Source organism: Botryllus schlosseri, chromosome 8 (genome assembly GCF_051294905.1).
Source record: "Botryllus schlosseri isolate E-star chromosome 8, Bs_hap1, whole genome shotgun sequence".
Taxonomy (NCBI): domain Eukaryota; kingdom Metazoa; phylum Chordata; class Ascidiacea; order Stolidobranchia; family Styelidae; genus Botryllus; species Botryllus schlosseri.
The window spans coordinates 28,163,266-28,181,293 of NC_137243.1; the positions used below are offsets into that span (position 1 = coordinate 28,163,266).

The 18,028-nt window shown below is 41.2% G+C and overlaps 2 protein-coding genes across 2 annotated transcripts; both read right to left on the reverse strand.

Moving 5' to 3' along the window:
* Positions 1-636, reverse strand: LOC145444383 (protein FAM200C-like). Its single transcript, XM_080322350.1, has one exon. The coding sequence runs from the start codon at positions 634-636 to the stop codon at positions 1-3; it is 636 nt and encodes a 211-aa protein (XP_080178476.1).
* Positions 637-4,686: 4,050 nt separating this feature from the next.
* Positions 4,687-14,196, reverse strand: LOC145445586 (uncharacterized). Its single transcript, XM_080323776.1, has 5 exons — positions 13,341-14,196; positions 12,459-12,666; positions 11,388-11,517; positions 7,989-8,128; positions 4,687-5,189 (listed from the first exon to the last, which is right to left on the reverse strand). Exons 1-5 carry the CDS (start codon positions 13,817-13,819, stop codon positions 5,133-5,135), a joined length of 1,014 nt encoding a protein of 337 aa, XP_080179902.1. The 5' UTR covers positions 13,820-14,196; the 3' UTR covers positions 4,687-5,132.
* Positions 14,197-18,028: the final 3,832 nt, after the last annotated feature.

The window sequence follows — 18,028 nt, forward strand, 5'->3', positions numbered from 1 at the left end:
TCAGGGTCTCGTTTTTATGTAATTGACGATTTTAATTGCACAATCCAGCGTTTGCTTGAGTAGCTGGGGCATTGTTCTTGACGCTAACGCCTCTGGATGGATGATGCAATGCGTCGCAATAACAGTAGGGTTCTGCCTCTTGACAAGCTCTGCGAACCCAGATCGCGCACCGAGCATAGAAGGTGCTCCATCTGCGCAAATACTGCTAAGTCTACTCCAATCCAGTTCCTCAGCATCAACAAAATTTTCGATAAGCAACATCACATCGACCGCATTCGTAGTTCTTTCCAATGGGCGACAAAAGAGAAAGTCCTCCTCAATACCTTGGTTGTAGACGTAGCGAACAAACACCATTAGTTGGGAGAGGTTCGCTATATCAACCGACTCGTCAAGTTGTATTCCAAACCATTGCGAAGCTTTGACGTTAGTGATAAGTTGGTCTTTGATATTAGAAGTCATATATTCAATTCGTGATTTAATAGTGTTGTTAGACAACGAGACCTTTTTCATTCTCGACTCCGCAGACTTGCCAACCAGAAGATGAGCGCACTCTACCAGACACGGCTTTATCAATGTCTCGCCGATGTTATGGGGCTTTTTGGTCCTTGCTATTAGCAGCGATACTGCATAAGACATAGCAACTATCTCACTTGCAACGATCTGAGATTGACCTGTGCTTCCCAATCTAAACTTGTACAGTTGACTTGCTTTGAGTGCAAAGAAGCCACGATTTTGTTGGCAAACTGAGGATGAATCGTTGAAAGATGTTGCTTCAGTTGATGGGGCTTCATTGAATCGTTCGAGAGGGTCTTAAGGCAAACAACAGATCGGGGCAATTGCACGCGATTTTCACCACAAACGTGAATCCAAATTCAAGATAACTATCGTCATATTTCCTTTTAACTTTTGTTATATAGGAGCAGCTACTTGCTTGTTTGCGTAAACAAAATACATAACCACACCAGTGCGCAAGACAATCGCCTATAACTGCAACAAAAACGTATTGTGAACCGATACCGATAACCCTCAAAATTTACCGAAAGCATGATATCACCATAGTGTCCTATATGGTGTCAACACCAGAGGAGGTCAGTAACGAAGTACTTCTACTTTTTTGAAGTACTCAAGTAGTTTTCCTCTACTTCTGGTACTTACTCAAGTAGAACTAATTTTTGCTACTTCTACTTTTACTTCATAATATTTTGTGATCTACTTACTTACTTTTCGCTATTTTCAGTTTGTAAAGTAGAAGTAGGTTAATCCACCAATCAAGAAGATAGCCTGCGGAATTTCGGGGCTGTTTTCACGGAGTATCAACATTTAATTTTCAGAAAAGTTGAGTAAAGCCCAAAATTTTCGTCGCGCTTCGCGCACAGTGGATATGGAGTGACTAATATGATTTCACGGAAGTATCGGTTAATATAATTTAGGTAACGGGTCGCGTGGTTCCGTTCACACCGCATTGTCGCCCATATGAAATATTTCATCAGAGTATATGCGGTCCATCATAACGTTTGAAACTGATGTTTCGCAATCTAGCACTTACTTACTTATCATATCATAGTTTAGCAGTCCATGGCGTGTCTTGATCTGGAACAGTGGACTTTTTTGAGCTTTAGACCTGTTTAGGCATAGAGCCTTTGAAACTTTTTCTGGACTAAAGACATGAAATACATTTTCCACTTTAGAAGTAGTATCTATGTTTCACTTTCAATTCCAAGTATCATACTTTGAGTTCTAATTAGTATCAGTTTTGTTTTTGTCTGGAAAACATACATGTTTAAATGTGAAAGCAAGTGTAGTAATGATTTCCGGAAATGAAGCTACACAATATGACATTTTTCTAATCTCCCATATTCTTTATAAACGTTTACTAATCGCGCAAAGTGTTTACACCGTATCCGATACCACTTCTCCGTATTGGTCTTCGACTAAACTACGGGCCTTATAATATGCCGGCGGGTGCCATACCATGATATTTTCTAAAACGTGCTGTAAGAGTGGATTAGTATCGCATTTCCATACCAATACTATAATTTTCATCCCATCATGCGGACAAGCGCTTGTGCTGTCGGAAATTGGACACCTCCTGGTATGCATCAATATGAATCAAGCTCTGCACCTTTCGCATAGCTCAATTTGCAGCTTTTGACAATCAATGTGAACGAATTACGATCGCTTTCACAACTACTTACTTACTTGAGTAGATTTGAAGTCAGTCAATTCTACTTCTACTTCAAGTAGTTTCAGGTGGCTTATGGATAAAGTACTTCTACTCGTACTTGAGTAGATTTTTCTATCGCTACTTCTATTTCTACTTGAGTAGCTTTCTTGACTACTTTGACCACCTCTGGTCAACACAAGAAAATCTCACGGCTCAGTGCAATTGGTCTAGGTCACAATCTCCACTTGGCTAGAGCCAATTTGACAGTCATTTTTGACTGGCTTGCCGAGCATTAAATTTGGTAAAACGGGTATCAATCGAAAGCTGACTCTTCACTGATTACGAAAATATAAATTTTATTCCGCTCCCGTAGGCCCAGCGCCGGTTCTTAAGTTGCGCTCCCGTAGGCTTTACACAGTGCACATTGAACACTCTTAGACTAAAGCATCCAAATGGTTTCTTCGGGTATTCGGTTGAATTTTTTCATAACTGCTAATACGGTTGACTCATTTGTGTACATTATGCATAGCTTTAAAAACATTTTCTATATACAGATATATTTATTTATTGGGGGTTTCCACATCATAGTCAAGACACCAGGTCCAATAAATCGCGTTAAGCGTGGACAATAATTTCAGGATAAGGAAATTCTGCGCTAAAATACTCTATTTTATGTTGAGTTACGAAATGATTTTGGATCGCCTACGCCCTACGAGCTTTGTACATTTTGAAAACTTCTGTGTGATTTTTTGCAAAAACATGGTTATAATAGTTTGCGTCAAATGATGCAGACGAATGCTTATGCTGTCGAAAATAGGATACCTCTTGGTATACATCAATATGAATCAAGCTCGGCACCTTTCGCATAGCTCAATTTGCAACTTTTGACAATCCATGTGAACGAATTAGGATCGTTTTCACAAGTGCTTACTTACTTGAGTAGATTTAAAGTCAGCCAATTCTACTTCTACTTAAAGTAGTTTTTGGTTGCTTATGAAATAAGTACTTCTACTCGTACTTGAGTAGATCTTTTCGTCGCTACTTCTACTTCTACTTGAGTAGCTTTCTTGACTACTTTGACCACCTCTGCTGGTAACGGTAATCGCGCAGATATATCCGTAAGTATGTCCCTGTCCTGTCTATATTTGTTGCCAAATACGTCTATTTCCCACCAGAGACCATTGAATTCCCCACCAGTTGGGAATTTCTCACCGGTTAGGAACCACTGCTATAGAAGATACGACCTAGACATAAAGTTTCGGGCAACATGCGACCATGCGACTCCGTGGGTGTGTGCGCTGCCAACATCATTGGCGTCGATAAAACCTTGAAATAAAATAACCACCGCGTGCTGACCAAAACGTTCGCCATTGACATGTCCACTGTCAATGCGCCGAATAGTCCAGCGCCCGCAGCTTGAGCATCACGTATTAAATGACACCCACCGATAGAAATATTGAGCCCGTTTCGAAATGCGAATTTGGAATCGTGTTCGTCTCTCGGAAGGGATATTATTTTAGTTTCGTCTGATGTGCAAGCGATTCCAATATATCTGGAGCAACGACCGCCTTACCGCGACCTTTGCAGACAAATCTAGCGTCAGACCAACTTAAATGTGACGCCAAACCGACCTGAATCATACACGGGTTGGCACATTCTCCATCGTCATCAGACCATATCATCGTAACAACACTGATTGGCCGGTCAGTTATTGGATATGGTACCGAATACAATAGATTTGGAAACGACCAAATCAACCATAGAAGATCGATCATTGCGCGACTGAAAATAAATTATGTACATATTTCGTACATGTAAGTGATGGGTCGAGTGCCGTAGCGACCAAAATTTACTCCCTTCGCGACCAATAATTCAAGAATCCCTGGTGCACCAGATGCCGTTGCCAGCTGCAGAAAATATGGTTGGCAATATCCCTTGCTTGAAACGTTAAGTATTATTATTAAATCAAATGTTTTGCACGAGATCTGGTAATAATTTTGCGTTTTTTGACATTTTGGAACGTTGCACACAGAAGGTTGCCGGTCCCTGTTTACGGAATATCAATCTTGCCTGCTTCTTTGGCCTTGTCCTGGGCGTCGAGCTACCATATCGAACCCCCGCCATTTCAAGAAAAACGAGGATCCACAGGCAGTGTGCCGTATCCTGAGTCTGAGCATCGGCATATAACGCATAGTGATATACCAAAATCCGCATCATTTTGACTTGTGTCAATAATATCGTGTGATACATGGAATACACTAGTCAAATTTTAAGGCCAACATATCAATCATCACTTTACAAGGATGTATACCAAATAAACAAAGATTTTGTGCACAGTGGGTTTATATGTGGACACATGGATGAATGCTGCTATCTTTGCCTGGGATCTTCTCTTACCGCAGGCGTTGGCGCTGAATTAATTGACGTTGCTAATTAAAATCACTGGCGTTTCCAGATTTGATAGAACAAAGAATCGCTACGACGACAACGCTACGTCTGATGCGAGCTTAAGGACAACCATATGCGTTCAACAGGAATATATATCATACAAAGGGCATTTTCGACAAGCTCAAAGCCACTAGAAGGCAATTATTTCCTCATGTCTGGCCCGACTTCAACTATATACATGTACGTACACTCTCTTTCGCGACGTGGTTCATACGGAATGCCAGGTGCCCAGGAATACTGGATTGCTAAGTTGAAATTCAAGTAGTCTACTATAGTGACTTGAGTCATGAAGATATTTCATATTAGTCATTTTTCTTGAAGTCATGTCCGTAAGTTTGGCTCGCGCAAGCAGCGATACCAAGATTTACACGCCGGCCACGAAACTGTAGCCGGCGCATTTCCTAGAATACATCCTCGACAAAAAAACATCGAAATTAACAAAATTTAGGCTCGTTATATGGTGTGCAAGCAGTAGGAAATAGTAGCCTGGTCCCAAAACAAAAACAGACTGACGACGTCATCAAGAGCGAAAATCTTCGTCTGAACTCTCGCAGTCTTGGATTTCACGACACTGCGCCTGGAAAGTTGAAATGAAAACAATAGTTTTTTTCTTCAACTGGCTGATTAAAGAGTCCACTAAAAAGTCGAAGGTTGTGTGGTGACCCCATACAATCTATTCAGCCGGTCCCAATTACACATATGTAACTGATAACTTCGCGGAAAAAGATTGACAGTCATCTCTCAATAAATAAGTTTCGTCCACGGCATACCAGACTGGTCAGAGTACTGCACTTTGTAATAGACAATGGAGCATTTGAAAACGATTAAGTACATTTGAACGATGCGTCGCAGACGTTGGTTGGCGGGTGAACCGGAGACGAAACGCACCTCCTTAGGCCACACATAACCAACACCAAAACCATTTTCACGTAGTGACCAAACCACGGTTTCATACTGGTTGCTGATGAAACGGACATAGGTCAATTGAAAAGCTATTTTAGTAAATTGAAAAGCTATTTTACAAATCGCGCACATCACCCGGTAATTAGTTTGCATTCGTTCGAATGTGGGCCTAAAGTTGTAGATTTGCGGCTATTCCATTCGGATTCAATAACAGTCTGTGAACATTTTCAAAACCGAAGTCATAATTTATGCTCATCTCGCAATAGTGCAGATCAACCTGTGGGATGGTACGCACTTGTGCGAATGAAAAAAAATGCAGTGAGAAAGACGAAGGTGGTGCGAATGAAAATCCAAATGAATGCGAATGAAAATCGTAAATATTTAAGGAAAGGACGTGGTTTATTTTTGTCCTTGATGTTTTTTCGGCATATTACTGGACTCATGATATACATACCCACGATCTGTGCATATAGGCTACATACCATGAGTGCATGATGTGCAGTGCATATGGCGCCGGACGAAGAAGGTACAGATATAGCCTTGCACCACATCTCCATGCTACCCCAGTAATGCATGAGCGCCAAGCAGTGAAGTCTGGGCCTGGCCCGGCCTGGGATCGAACCCACGACCTACCGATCAAGAAGCCGCACGCTTCACCATTATGGTGTCTTATTGTTTATTTTTCCGGCGTGTAATAATTTAAATAAACAGGAAATTCAAGGGCGGTGTAACTTTTGTAGTTGCGATGCAATTCCAAAAACTTGTTTGACTTATGACGCACCACTAATCATAGCTTTGACAATAACTTTGTCTCTCACAAGCCGTAGTGAATTAATATTTTCGCACTATAATTCTTACGTAACCAAAAGCCTGGTTTGAAAGCCGGCGTAGTGACAGAGGTACAGAATATCAGCCCGTCTGATCCGGCGACAGGCTGTAAAAATGACGTCAACTTGACTTTCTGCTTTCTTTCGGTTAACAATCATCATATTTTCATAATAACTGACGATTAACGCGATGCACGAGGATAGTAGTAAATATCATCATTACAGACACACAATTGCAAGTTACAGTAACGCAAATTGTTTCCCGGCCAAGGGTTATTAAAGTATGGGCGGCAAAGTGTTTAATTTTTGGTCGACACAGTACCAGAGCTATATGTTAATATGTATGTAGTATATCTTGAATTTATTGCAAAACAATACTGCAATAGTTTTTAACATATACAGCGTCACTGTGTTGGGTACTATAGCCAATAAGCGAAACACGCAGGAAATATGGCTTGATCATGAGAATCTGCCGACCTTTGGTTTGAATTCATGATAAGATTTGTCCGACAGATTTTTTTGGAAAACATAGTCTAAGATCGATGAACTAGTGTAGGGGTGCACGTCGGGGCACATAAAGACGTAAAGTGTTGGCCAACAAACCGCTGATAAAATGCCGTCCCATAACATCAGCGACGACAAAACCTTGGTCAAAATGACCGTCGCTGGAAGGCCAAATCTTTCGATATGGATATGATCCGTTGTCTGCAGTCGGCACAGAATAGTTCTGTTCTTGCAATATGAGTAGACATTAGCACAAATGCGACACCTAGAGGAATTTAATTCACCGTAATTTGAAATCGCGTGCGTCACTCATGTTTTGTAGAGCTGTGTTGGGTAGAATCGTGGTATGCGCGTTCTGTATATCATATATTTCCGTGAATCGTAGCATACTTCTGTAATATTCAAAATGAATTCTTTTTCATGGGTGAGGCTCGGATCGTGAGATGCCACACAAACTCAGATTTTGGTGGTTGTCTAAAAGGCTGCTCTAAGGTTATTAAACTTTTATAAACTTTTAAGTTAGATTGAGCAAAGGAGCCGAACACACGACATCGTGACTTTCTTTGCTCTTCTAATTTACTCGCGAGACAGAAATGGGAAATCGTAAAAACAAAACAAGTTGGAGCAACGTATCATAAGGTAGCGAGCTCTAATGTGCGTACTCTCCTTGATCGTTTTGGACCTTATATTCCAGAACATCATGCAAAAGCTTTCTGCCAGCAAGAATTTTTCACTCGCGAAAAAGACGCTGCATTTCGGATAGGAGTGCAAAACAGTTTTTAATACCTGGCTATCCAAGCACTGGTATAGACATTCATGTACAAAACCCAACAACTTGTTTGGCCGAGAATGGTTTTAGTGAAATAGTTGAAATCAAAACTATTGAAAAGACTTGCCTTTTTAATGAGGCACTTGATGGCTTAAGCTATAGTATCCAATTTGTTGCACATCTGAACAAAATATTGTTAAGTATCTTCATCTTCTTTTTGTATACCAATTTTCGGTTAATTTGTGGGAATGAAATTTAATTTCTAAAAAAATTGCGATTGGAGCTCGAAAAGGTTGAAAAACACTGGTGCAGAATAATTCCTCACAACATGAAATGATACCCTCTCAAGATAGGCATCTGTCGACGAACTCACATCTCGATTCCCGATCCATATTTGGTCGCTTATGCCTTGCCGAGCCCGGCACCGGCATTCAGTGCACGGAACTTCTGGCAGTCTCACCCATTCGACGGTGGCCGGTATGATGTAGCCTGCGCTTGAGTTGCAATTGGGACCTGCTCAGAAGTATAGGAGTAAAATATACCCCATTTCGAGGGAAATGAAAGTAAAATGGGACGTTATCGACATGAGAGTTTGAAGATACTCTTGGGAGGTCATAACTTTAAATATACAATTGAATCATAATTAGAGCCCGACCGATATTGGATTTTCGAGTCGATACCGATAAAACCGATATCCTGTACCTTCACCGATAACCCCGATATATTCAGCCGATATTCAAAAGATATGGAATCTATCCCAAGGCGCATATTTGACACCTCAAGAGTATTTAATTGAACATGTTTACAGCCATTGCTATACTTAACATGAAATGAATGATCTGGGGGGCAATAAAAATATATCAGTAGCACCAGTACCTGGCAGTTGCGGATTACAGTTCATGAAGCATAACTTCTCGGCGTTTTCTCCAGAGAGTGAACTTGTGTGGTATTCATGAATGATGTAGGCTATACAGTACTTAACACAGTGAACAGTCTTTCACTTGGTACCGTAGTTGGTATCACAGCAAGAACTGGGAATCTTTGTTTATTTTGGTTCCACGACTGCAGGGGATCTTTTCTTCATTGGTTCCACCAAATATTGATATTCTTCCGGCAGTACACCTGGACCTTCAGAACATCATTAACAGTTGAAGAGAATGTTTAAAACAACTCAAATTGTTCACGTCCGCTCCACCCATCCCCTTGACTATGACCAGCATTTCAACAATCAGTTGATCAATCTTTTACACACTGTCAGAATTGGCCCACGTCATTATGGAATCAAAAACATTCGTATGAATTGTTGGCTCTGCTCCCTTTTTGCTTGATTTTCTTGCACTCTATGCCCGCATATCCCTTATCATGGAGGCCCCTCAGTCAGATGATTCCATACATTACTGCTCTTTTTCGCTTTGTTGGTACCGTACCGAGACTTGTGAGCTTCCTACACAGACACCAACCGCACTATCTACAGGTAAATGTTTACACGCGACCCTTTTCTCTGTCATCGCGACGGTCAGTCCAGCTTGAATGAAGTTTTCATTTCTCAAATGAATCGATTGGAATCTTCTAAATACAATTTTCCATTCACTCGATGTCTGCTCTGTCTCTGGTGTTCGATCACCGCAGGGGGATTCCCACTAAAGTCACTGGGGCATAACGGTGAAATTATATTTTTTACGTAAGGCAAATGTGCATTGCAGCTTGGCCATTTATCTTTATAATTTACTGACATTCAGTGAAGACTTCGCGTCTTCTCTGACTCCCTACGACCATGTTGTGACGTCACGAAAATGGCCGATATTTTTTTACCTCCAATGGCCGATACCGATATTTCTTTCCAAGTGTGATATCGACTCGATATTATCGGCTCGCCGATAATCGGTCGGGCTCTAATCATAATCATATTCCAATAAAACTGGCTGACTTTCGTCATTTGTAATCGTCAGCAACGAGTAGAAAATTGGAGAGAACATTGTATATCCACAATCGTATCACCAAATATGACATCCCCGGCATGAAAATTCGAATAACCGAATGTACCATTTTCGAATATAAACGAACTCCTTTTGTTGGCACATACTATAGGTTGGCGGATTGTGAAGGTTCCATGTTGAATCAAAACGAAACCTTGTATAAATCGCTGGCGTGAATACATAATGCTTGTTTAAACTTCAACAACTTTATAATCAAGATATTTTGGCATTATGAAGACATAAACCCAGAGGTGGTTAGTAACGAAGTACTTCTACTTTTTTGAAGTACTCAAGTAGTTATCCTCTACTTCTGGTACTTACTCAAGTAGATCTTTTTTTTGCTACTTCTACTTCTACTTCATAATATTTTGTGAACTATTTACTTACTTTTCGCTATTTTCAGTTTGTCAAGTAGAAGTAGTTTAATCCCCCAATAAGAAAGATAGGCTAAAGAAGTTAGGGACTGTTTTCACGTAGTACCAACATTTAATTTTCATAAAAGTCATGTGATACTCAGAATTTCTGTTGCGCCTCGTGCACGGTAGATATGGAGTGACAATATGTAGGGATGGTGTGAACCGCCGAAAGGCTCAGGTTCGTGTGAACGCGAACCTTTTTGAAAGGTTCTGTGTGAACACGAACGTGAACCTTATGACGTCACATGACGCCATATTGCTCTTTCCAGCCCTAAATTCCAGTGAAGTGAGATATATTAATGTACACGATGGCGACTACTCGAACCACAATGCTGAATTGCATATTGACTTTTGAAACGTCGCCAAATATATCAACTAGGGCAATCACATGATATATTATTCTCATAAAATCAATATCTTTTGTCGCTTTGCCAACAATTTCGACGAGGCCTTGCAAGGGAATATAAGCTTACGCCTTAAGGGTCTAGGCCAGATCGGACAACGTATTCGGCGTCTGAGTGTTGCTACTAGGGATGGGAAGGTTCTGCACTGTGAACCTTTTTCATATATTGCAATTTTCCCGTCATTATAACATAAAAAGTCAACACTAAACGAGCATGCACCTTGACAATCTCAAAAATTCTAACTGCTTTGTTACAAAAGTTTGCTCGAAATATCTAGCTGTCTGTTCGTGCATATTTCGCGACTCTCTGCTGTGAGCTTGACCAGCAATCACACTACATCAAGAGGGAAATACACTGCATGTAGGTAGTCAGCGAATGATGCTTATTCAACCAGTCAATGAAATTCATATATTTGCCTGATGTGAAAAAATCTAGCAAGTGCACGGGGTCCATCTCGATTTAATACGTTTATTGCATCCTAAAAACCAAATCCATGCGATTGGGGTCTTGGGCTGTTGGCTATCGTTGCTTAACTTGTTAATGGGGTAAAATCCATACTACAATCTGCACAGTATCAACGTAGCAACACTCAGACGCCGAATACATTGTCCGGTCAGGCATACACCGTGGAGGCGTAAGCTTGTATTCCCTTGCAAGTCCTCGTCGAAAGTGTTGGCAAAGCGATGGAAGATATTCATTTTATGGGATTATCATATCATTTGAATGCTCCAGTTGATACATTTGGTGACGTTAAAAAACTCAGTATGTACTTCAGCACTGTGACATAATGTGGCCTCAGTCGTCGCTAGGTATCGTGTACAGCTGTACGTACACTGTACATTATATATCACTTTACTGAAATGTAGGGTTGGAATTAGCACCTGGTGTGACGTCATGAGGTTCTGTCCTCCGACTTTACCTCAAACTCATATCTTCAACACTACCGATATCATATCTACAGGGCCTTCTCACTCACCGTTGGGACAAACCGGGCAGCATTGACCTTGCGGTAGAACGGCATCGACGCATGATGGCGGCGTACAGTCGGCGACAGTGCATTGAAGTTGCCCGCTCTCGGTACATTGACATGTTTCGCATGCCGTGATCTGGGACGGATAGAGACAAGTGACATGAACTGCTGTCCCATTCCCACAACGCGAAATTGTCTCAGGGAATAGTAGAGTTGACAAAGGGAAGTCGAATTTTAAGGCAAACAAAAACCGCGTCAAGAGAGTGACCACCGCAAATGTCAGAGTGTTGTTATCTTTATAAGAAATAGTTGCAAAAATTACTGCGAAAAATTCGCCATCTTTGCGAGTAGCGAATATAAACAATATCACATTGTTAGTATGATCCGAACCTGTCGGAAACGATAACATCTTTGATTTTCATCCAACGGAAGGCGAGTTCAAAGGTTAGCCTCATATTATTTCGGTATAACGAACATGAAGTATTGTGTTTATGAGCCAACTTCGAATTTTTCTTCCTGTTTGGAGAGATATAGTGTCACTAGATTAAGTGATTTCGTTATGTTTATATGGATTGTGTGGATCACCCAATGGGGAGCCCAAGTTTGGTGCTCAAAATTAAACTAATTTGGTCACACTCGCATCAAACAAAAGCACCGTCTCTCCATGACCTGGTTATAGAGAAGCTGCGAACATATAAAATTGGACGAAATGTCTGCGTTAAAAATGTAACAGTGTTAATATTGCCAATGCAGTCGAGCAGAAATAAAAATTCATCTTCCATGTTTTGCAGCGAGAAACAGTGCAATGAAAGCAGAACCCATCAAAGTATTCATCGTTGGTATTTAAGTAAAATAAGTAACGCTGACATTTTATACTCAGGTATAAGTGGAAGTAACGATTTCCGAGTAAGTCAAAAAGTAAGTATTCTAGGCCTAGTTTTGTCTAGAAAACTGAAAACCGCTAGAGGTAGTCTAACAACAAAACGAGGAAGTCGTTTAACTATGGAAAACTACTTGAAGTACAAGTAGAAGTACTTTGTTGCTGACTATATCTGAATCAAAGTAATCAGAGATTACCTGAACAGACTCGTGTAGGTCTAGAAAAGCTCCCCTAAACGGACATCCCTTCCTCCTACACACGGGACAACACGTTCCCGGTTCGACGATCGTTTCGAAGCATCCGGCCGGCAGCGGTTCGCAGACGATTCGGCTACAGTTCGGCCCGAACTTTAAGCAGACGCAGGGCAGGCACGGATCCCCGGCTGGAAAAAACGTCTCCCCCGATCTGGCGTAGGAAATATAGTAGAAGTAATACGGTGCATGTACTGTTGGTAATCATTACCGCATAAGATGATTTGTCTTTGACCGACAAACCGTTATCAATAAGCCGAGTACGGCACGAACTGACGGCATTATTTGGGAGCCATTGACGTGACGAATCTACATAGTCAGTTTGAGCGAAAAGAAACTGTTTGATGGAAGTTTGTTAACTAATACACGGGATGGTTCGAAAGCAATTGATGTGCTGGATCAGGGTTTCCCAACCTCTTTTATAGCATGGCTCCCTTTCCAAATTTTGAAAAATCAACCTTCCTATTTTTTTGCTACTGTTTGAAAAAATTGGAAACGCTGTTTCTGTTAGTGCAAAACTGGTTAATACAGTGAGCGATAGTTAGAATGATAAAATGATATAGATACAACAAGCAAGAAGTATGACAGTGCATTAATTAGTTAATATATATTCAGTTAACGTGCAGGTTCAGTTTGTTTTGTTTTAGCAATGTCGTCATCGCTGGTTTGGAAGTGGAGATTTTCTGTACTTTCTTTATTGTTCAATCTTGATATATGAATGCTTTTGCTATATTGACTTAGAATTGATAAACGTTTGATGGCATCCTGTTACAGGCTCATGGGCCCCAGGCTGGGAATCCCTTCATTAAGTAATTCAAATCACTGAACCTGAACTCGCGGCCTTCATCGCGGCATTGGACCTTCCCTCCTCTACGTCTGGCCCCTCCCGCAGCGTCGTAATCCGGGGAATACCCACTTTCCGCACTTTCAATCACTTGCGTTTCTACGATGTCAGGAACTTCCTCTTCGTCTGGCTTCTCGTTCGTTTGCGACTCCACGATCCCGTCAAATGCGTCGAGAGGTGGTGCGATGTAGTTTGAGTCTTGGCTTTCGTAGTAGTCCTCGTTGTAATCGTAATCGGGTCTTACCCCGATGTATTTAACGAGATGATGCCTCGCCTGCAGAGACATTCCTTCCAACGGGACGCGCGGGTTCGTCAGACCAGGAATTTCGACTCCGAGACCATAGTTTAGGTATCTCGGGTCCGCTCCTGCGGGATGGTATCCATTCGTGTAGTTTCTCATCGGCCCGCACGACGTCGACTGGCACAGACACACGATGAGAAGCAGTTTGCAATTCGGCCGCATGGCGATTAAATCTCACTATACGTAAGCTGTCGATCAATCATTGGCGTCCAGAGCGTCAATTTCAGTCTACATTATGGGTGCATATATGCACAAATTGTGTGTATCTCCATAATGCGTTGTATATAGGTACATCATATATACACCAAGGGCCAAAATACAAACGTCATATTCTTATTCCTAGAGATTCTTAAGCTGGGATACATGGACCCCATGAGGGCTCGCTGGCTTACTAAATTTAAGGAGTCATGCAAGGCCAATGTTAAAACTAACTATTTTGTCTTTCCTTTCTTTATTAACCTGGTCGCTCTTTCAGCAACAACTAGTCCAGATAAAATGTTATGTAAAAAATGGTATCACGTTCATGGTATGATGAAACGACGGTGACCATTTGTTCAGTCATCCTCTTCCCTAATTTCTCGGTTACGTACTCTACGTCACCCCCCCTCCCCCGACAATATCTAAAGGAAAGGGAAGATCACTGCTACAACAGTGGTTTAGAAACACTGGTCAATAGTCCTCGAGCACAAATCCACAAAACTGCCAATCATGTCACACAACTCAGACTACATACCACGTCATAGTCACGGACAACCGGAACGACGCAGTTTGTAAACGGTGGATCGGATCGATCAATTCCAGGCCTTGAATCTGGCCAGACCAGTGGTCCCTAAAATTGGAAGATATTGCCCACTGGGGGTAAGGTGGTGAGAATAACGAATGGTGAGATTGGGAGCAAAAACGTCCGGAGGGGCTAAAAGGTTGGAAAGTTCAATAAATTTTCTTATATAATAGTCCGGTTTCTTGGCAAGCCCAGTGTATAATCTTTGGATGTTAACAGGAAAGCGGCTCCATGCTCGACCCATCCCTGGCCGCGAAGGGAGAAAGGAATCGAATCGAAGAAATTTGCTTCATATTACATCAATTGAACATATTTATTAATTTTCTCCACTTTTTAGAAGCAACGCCTTGTTGAAATGAATCCCAAAGCCGCTTTTCACTGGCAAACAGTTAGTAAAATTAGCATTTCAGCATGAAAACTGTTCAAGTAGAAATAGTGTGCAAACATAACTGATTGAGTAAGTAAAATAATTAGATATATCTTAAGGAGAGTAGAAGCACTTCGTGACTAATGATCTCAAGATTTTAGGTGGGCAATAAGGATACGTCGTGAACGATGTGTCAAAAAGTTTGGGAACCACTGAACCAGACCTTCACGAAATCCGACTCAAAAGACCTGTGGTAGCGGGTTAATAATTATGAACCATTGTGGGTCAGTCTAACTATTGAATGTAAACATTCGATAGTGTCACTCTGGATCAGGACCGTCTGCGATCACACACTTTAAAACCAGCAAAAAGTTCCAAACTTGGCTCAACGGTATCGGTAATTTCGGGAGGACGGTATGAGTCGATAAAGTCGCAAAGAATAACTTTCTGCGAATGCGTGCGCTCGTACGCACGAACTAAAAGTAGCTCAGGAAAAAACTCTAACAACCTAATCCTAAAGCAAGATAATCTAGTCGTAACTGGGGACGGATATAAACATTAGAGAACCCGAACCTGAATCGGGTATTGATATAAATGATCAAGTTGAGTCAATGAGTCAAGTTGTGAGAGACGGTTTTTGCAAGTTCTCACATTATACGTTCCCTTGCACTAAGAGCTAAATTAGTAACTTGATGTATAATGTCCATACTATTATCCGGAGTAGAAGCCTTAACAAGTCGATTCGCTGTAACGCAGCTTCCAAAACATAGTTCAAAGTTGCGTTCGTTAGTGAAATCGTGATCAACCCTCAGCAAAGTGTAATGAAATAGTATATAGTCGAAAAAATTCCAAATTCTCTCCCATGTGATGTAGAACTGGGATTATCTTGTTTGTGGTCGCCTAAAAGGAACGTATTTGAGCTTTGTAATCATTCAATCGATTATGAATCATATAAGGAGTGATACTCGAATACTCGTCTCGACTCAAAACCCAATACTCGATGATTTTGCCCAGCCCTAGTAACAACACGCAAGCTTGCCTAGGTCCACAAGAACTCCTTTGCATCCGTACTGCGATTTCCCTCTGTAGAAACGCACTCATCTATTTCGTTATGAACATTCATATTCACCATAAATACGTCGAAAAGGTCACATAACAATGGCTGCGTCACCAACACAAGAATATTACATCCGTCATACAGCTTGCCAGCCTCAGGCGAAGCGCTCAATTTGAGTGTGCGGCGTTGAAATGATAATCAAGTCAGGATTGCGCTATTTCTTACGAGGTTTTTGTTGACGGTTTATCTATGAAGGTCTTGCGATACATCTGCTCTTACGACATTTCATCATACCGCTAATCGCCTACATATAAGATGCAAGGCTGGATAAAGCTACATTAAACTGTGTAGCATCATCCATCGATTGCGGAAGGAGAAAGTTATTTTGGAAAATCCTCCATAAAGTCTAGCTGAAGTGAATATTTCCATCATTCGCCCGCCTGATTCGAAAGTTCAAACACGGGTTCCCAATCTTTTTTACACCTTAAGAATCCGGTAGGACATTTTGAAAAATCATAGCCACTTATGTCGCGCGTTCGCAACAGAGAGTCGTTATTAAGTCGTCCTTAACTTTATTCTGCTAACGGATAAAACATCACAAATCTCAAATAGGTAAACGTTTCAACAGCAAAGAAACAACGTTGGTGTTTTGTCGATAAATTATCGCGCACGTACAGGGTCGGTCGATCGTCAGTAAAACGGTTCGCATCAGACGACGATCTTCTATAAGGGGCTGATCCAGCATGTCCCTTCTTTTTTCAACCGTTAGGTAAAATGAATGAATAATGATAATTTAATTTAAAAACCGATTTATACAAGAACTGGTAGCAAGAATGATTGCGCGTGTTCCATATGTTGGATCTGACTTAGTAATGTAGGCTCAAAGAAAGAGATTGATGGAAGTTACATTACCCATTTGCACGGCCGTAACTGCCGCACCCCCCCCCCAATTGGGGGGGGGGTGACATCGAAGGGGGCCCAAAATTATTTCGTGAATTAGCATCAATTATAGAGTATTTTTTTTAAATTTATGCAACTTCTTCTAAATTTTTCCACGCTAGGCGCGATTTCAAGTTGCCAAATATCTTGATTATTGGGTACTCATCCCCAAGAAAAAATACGCAAGATTTATAGAAATGGGCATATTGGCGTTGGCCATTACCGCACCACGACGCACCAAGACATATGAAGTTTTAGGCCATGTAACATGTGACTGCAAGAAGTGTGCCAGAACAATCGGCAGCAAGAAAACCTTGGCCGAAATGGAGTGCCGTTATGCTGACCGAAAACTTATTAAATATATACAAAATACATGTAGGTTTAATTGTCCATAGGCGCCTAAATGACTGGCGCCAAATGCTCCTGTCTTGGCAATCTGAACCTCACAAGACAAATACCATCCCGCAGGGAAAAATTATATGCCAGTGAAGAAATACCAATTTGAAATCGTATGATCGTTTAGTTTAGTACGTTTGGGCGATTCTATATTTTTGATATAGCAGACAGGAGGTCACGAAATAACATCATGTAACGATGTCATACCAACGGGTCCGCCTGCCCGAAGATGTTTAATTATTATTTACGGGCTCTACAGTTTCGAAGACAACTCACTCAGCTCTACTGGTAAATCTGATTACGTGAGCAGAGAGGACAAGAAATTGATAGCAATATATATGCAATTCCCGATCTTATTGACAAATTTTATCATGGAATATTGAAAATTTTCGTGCATGGCGCTGGCTCAATAAACAGTAGACTACAACTATAATTTCGTAGCAAAAGCGAACAACGTGATGGGGGGTCGGTATATCACCCTATGGGAGCCCAAGACTCGAGTTTTTTTGTGGGCCTGACGAAGTGCTGTTTCGTTCCTGCCAACGGGTATACACCCGGAGATGCTTATTATTGAGGGGTCCTACCTTTTCCCAGCAAACACCCAACAATAAAAGAACCATGCGGGATGGTGCCGATCAGGTTCCGATTTTATTGTTGCAAGGATATGTCTAAATTATGTAAAAACGATCATATTGGGTGACATTTAAACAGGAATAATTTCGTTGCGGTGATATTCGTACACATTTATTAAGTTCGTTGGATCCATTAGATATCGTTACTGTGTTTGGTTTCACTGCATACGACTGTAAACACTGAAAACTCGAATTGGTC

What these genes read in the sequence shown, in the direction of transcription:
- LOC145445586 (XM_080323776.1), bottom strand. Translation starts at nt 13,819, where the DNA reads ATGCGGCCGAATTGCAAACTGCTTCTCATCGTGTGTCTGTGCCAGTCG. An exon ending in CTGCCCGGTTTGTCCCAACG is followed by an intron (nt 8,129 to 11,387) that starts GTGAGTGAGAAG and finishes ACTTCTGAGCAG; the next exon opens with GTCCCAATTGCAACTCAAGC. An exon ending in TATGGATCGGGAATCGAGAT is followed by an intron (nt 5,190 to 7,988) that starts GTGAGTTCGTCG and finishes TCAACTTTCCAG; the next exon opens with GCGCAGTGTCGTGAAATCCA.
- LOC145444383 (XM_080322350.1), bottom strand. Translation starts at nt 636, where the DNA reads ATGTCTTATGCAGTATCGCTGCTAATAGCAAGGACCAAAAAGCCCCAT.